This window comes from Porites lutea, chromosome 1, assembly GCF_958299795.1.
Source record: "Porites lutea chromosome 1, jaPorLute2.1, whole genome shotgun sequence".
In the NCBI taxonomy this organism is placed as follows: domain Eukaryota; kingdom Metazoa; phylum Cnidaria; class Anthozoa; order Scleractinia; family Poritidae; genus Porites; species Porites lutea.
This window is the reverse complement of record NC_133201.1, coordinates 13678185-13682094: the sequence shown is the minus strand read 5'-3', so window position 1 is coordinate 13682094 and position 3910 is coordinate 13678185. Positions and strand designations below refer to the sequence as shown.

The window sequence follows — 3910 nt, the reverse complement described above, 5'->3', positions numbered from 1 at the left end:
TTCTGAGAAGAAAAGTAGAGCTTTATTTGTTTCTGTCAACTCACAGTGAATGAGAAAGTTTTCTTTGTCGCTTCTTGCAAATGCTGTCAACAGCGGCTACGATCAAGGTGGGCGTTGTTTATCTCCAATGCTCTTTGCCTTGTTAACTTGCTGGCACGTAAAATTTCCGAAAATATTTGCCTTCCTGTTTTCCTCCGTAAGTTAACCTCTATTTATAGGCAAAATTGGTCGTGCGAGAAAATTCCAAAATCATAAAACAGTGACAAAGCGACCTCGTTTTCCTCTTTAGTGGTAAACATAGCTTTGAGCGTACAAAAAGTCAGCTACAGTAAACCACTTCACAATAAATCACGCTGTTTAAACACCAAGAAGTCTTTTCTTGCCTTAAAAGTGATCAGCAGTTGGATATTCGAGTATTTTCAAAAAGGATTTACTATGAAGCTTTGGCAAAACACCCAGTTCACGACAGCGATTTTGTTCGGCTTTATATTCACCGCCTAGTGTAACCAATCAGATTGCTGGAATTACCAAGATCACTGAGTGTGTATACACTAATGGCTCATATACCATGATGGCTAAGCCAACCAAAACGCTAGAACCGCATCATCAAATGATTCAGTTTTAAATAATGGTGGTTACCACCTTAGAAACCCTGATTTTATTATACCCCGATTTAATTCAGTAACATATGGTAAACATAGCCTGCGCTACCTTGGCCCTATAATCTCAGCCAAATGGGACATTAGATCATCCGAAACACTGTCAATCTTTAAAAAAAGGATTAAGCATGTGACCGTAAAAAGCCTTATTAGTCAGGACTGTGACAATTGTTACCTTTGCAAAAACTAGAGTTGGTGTTTATACTTTATCACCTTTTGTTATTATGTAACCACTTTCCACCTTTTTAAAATCAGCATTTTATACTATTAATTTTATACTTTTATACAAAGCATTTTATACTTATAACATTATTATGGCTATAGCGATAGGCATTGTATTTTATCTTATAAGATACAATCAATTTTATGAACCGTAGTAGAAATAACTATTAGGTGTCCTCAATTAGCGTAAGGAATATTCTTACACTAGATCTTTCGACACTTTTCCCTTCATTTCATTCCATTTCCCTTGTTGTTCGTACACCATAGTCGCTCAAATTCCCCCAACGCTTGTTTTCCCCGATTTGCGCTTGGAAGGGCAAAACCTATCCTCACAATATAACAAACACGGCAAAGTATAAACAGCCTACCTAAAAAACCAACGGGAATAGCCCCATGCTTGTAAAACACATAAAGCAGTAACACTGCATTCGCAAAATTTAGGCGGCACGTAGAACAAACTTCGAACAAAGCAGAAGTATCAAATACAGTAGCAAGGATGGCTACCATAGGTACTAGCCAATCAGAGCACAGAAAAGACAATGGGGCTATTGTTTTTTGGTCACGTCCCTCATTAGCATGGGATACGTCATCAATTTGTTCACGTGACCCATTTCGACCAATCAGAAAGCAGCAAAGGATTCGCCTGCTTTAACCCCAGGCCCTTCGCAGTCGAGTTGACAGAGGTAGTTTGTGCGAACACCTCGGCAAAACGCACTGCGCATGAGCACAAAATTTAACATCCGGTCAGCTTTTTATTTTCGGTCTAGTATGTTTAACCAATTGCGTAAGCATAACATTGCCGTCGCACCAAGTTTAAAAGCAAAAAGGGAGAAACTGACAAAAAAGGGGGCGAAAAAAATCACTTCATTCGAAAGCTTATATTTTTTTTTTTAGCGTCAAACTTTTGCACCACATGGTTATCTGTTTGCACCAACGGTGAAAATGATGTTAGAAGTTTGCAGGTCGCGAACGCTCGACACGACGAATTTGTTTTAACTGGATTTCTTGCATGCTACTGGTTTGGCATAAGTCAATTTGGGAGAAGGCAATAATTAAGAGAAGAATAACAATACTTATGAAAGAAACCAAAATAAAGACCTCATCATTATCATTAACACTAAAACCAGGAAATAACAGTTTAGTCCGTTCAATAATTTTTTTAATTATCAGAGACAACAAGAACTTAAAACAAAAGATGGGCGGGATTTAATAACAACTTCGACTTTGATGACTGCAGTCCGAACACGCAAAGTTTTCAGTGCCGGGAAACTAAAGACATGCCTATTAATGACTTTCATTTAAGAAAATGCCTATTTAATTCTTTTACGTGGTTGTTCTTTGGTTGAAGACTTCAATAATTTCAGACTGGGCGGCTCGGCTGCATCTCATGCAAACACGAAAGTTCCAGCTGCTAAATACATGGCATGAAAAGTTCGACTTCTAAAAGCCCGGCCATCGAACCAGCTTTCCCTCTCTGATTCTGAGAATGAAAAAAATAAATAGAGGGGTCAACTTGCTGCCAACCTCAACAGTATAATTAAGCTTATGTTTCATGGCAATCAACTCAGAAGAGTTTCGTTTCTAAAAACGGTAAAACTCACCGGTAAATAAAACTACAAAACGATTGTGTGTTGTCGTTTTCCAAATAAAGCTCGAATCGGCTTTAAGACGTGAAGACTGAGAAATTGAAGAACTGAAAATTAGAACTACAATACACAACCTTGCAATGATAACTTTTTGTGTCTTAGTTTCAGTCGGGTTAAGTGAGAAATAACAGTTAAAAACTTTGTTTTCGTGAATGAAAATCAGTTTACCTGACGCGCTAGCCAAAATTACACACTGAGTTATTATCATCTTACCTTTTCTGAATCTAATCGACTAATTGTTTCGGTGATCTGTGCCTGGTTATCCATAAAAGCAATTTCAATAACTACAAAATAGTCAAAAACACAAGCAGCATGAAGCAGAACAACTGAAGCACACGGCGCACCCAGAATGAAGCCGACAGCGCGCGGGAGACTTTGATCTGACTGGAAGGCAGAAAGTGTGAATGAAAACGAGACCGGAAAGACCGTTTTTTCCGCGTTGTTTTTTGTGCGTGCATGAACCGCAAACTGCGCTCCAGTCCCCTCGCATGGGTAGCAATATCTCCGAAAAACAGGGTGTTGAATGGAACCTCGAACAGAAACAGATGACTCCCAAATTGTTCCCAGATCCCACGCATTGGGGGATGAGTGATGACGTCACCGGAAGTGACAATACAGCGCGACCGGAAGTCAATAAAAGCACACTGTTTTTAGGTCAAAACCATGTTTTGTTTTTGTTTAATATGATCCTGAAAGGTGCCTATTTACATGCGGGACATGTATCCAGCATATCTTGCACACTAAATACAATTGACCCCTAAGGTTTCTTCGTCTTCGTCAAGGGAAGGGAGGTAAATCGCTCGTACCACGAAATAACAATCTGAAGGGGGGAAAAATGAAATATCTTTAAGAGCGTTGATACCCCAAATCCTGTAACAGGTCACACTAATAACAGGACGTTGTCAAAACGGGATACGGCGAAGGCTCAAATAACGACGCTGACATAGTAATTTCGATGGGCGCGGAGAAGGAACGGGAACCCCCGAACCATGGTACCATTGCAGGACGGATCCAAAACACCATTTGATCCAGGCTCCATGAACCCTGTGGGTGCGGATAATCGAATGCGTGCCTCACATGTTTTTTTGTGAATGGCTGAACCATACGCTGAGGTCTGTGTTTTTATTGTTTACAGATTAGTACGATGGCGGAAATGGCCCGAAACCCCGTCAACCTGGACAACCTCATGAAAAAGGGGGTTGCTTTTGCCATTGCGCGTTTTCATTACAGAATACCTCATTGTCCCATTGGAGGGCGCCCGGTCATGATCGGAAGGAGGAAGCCGTCTTACATTACCCTGGACAAAGTGATGACGCGATTAGACAGAATCATGAATGTATTCGAAGCCATGAATTTTATTATCATTGATGTACATTGAGAGGG

General features: G+C 40.2%; 1 protein-coding gene across 1 annotated transcript in view; it reads right to left on the bottom strand.

The window, feature by feature from the left end:
* Positions 1 to 1146, bottom strand: part of LOC140951461 (uncharacterized) — a 3863-nt gene extending 2717 nt beyond the window's left edge. Inside the window, exon 1 of the mRNA XM_073400751.1 lies at positions 1085 to 1146. Within this exon, the coding sequence (XP_073256852.1) occupies positions 1085 to 1146 (62 nt within the window). The remainder of the gene's footprint in view (positions 1 to 1084) is intronic.
* Positions 1147 to 3910: the final 2764 nt, after the last annotated feature.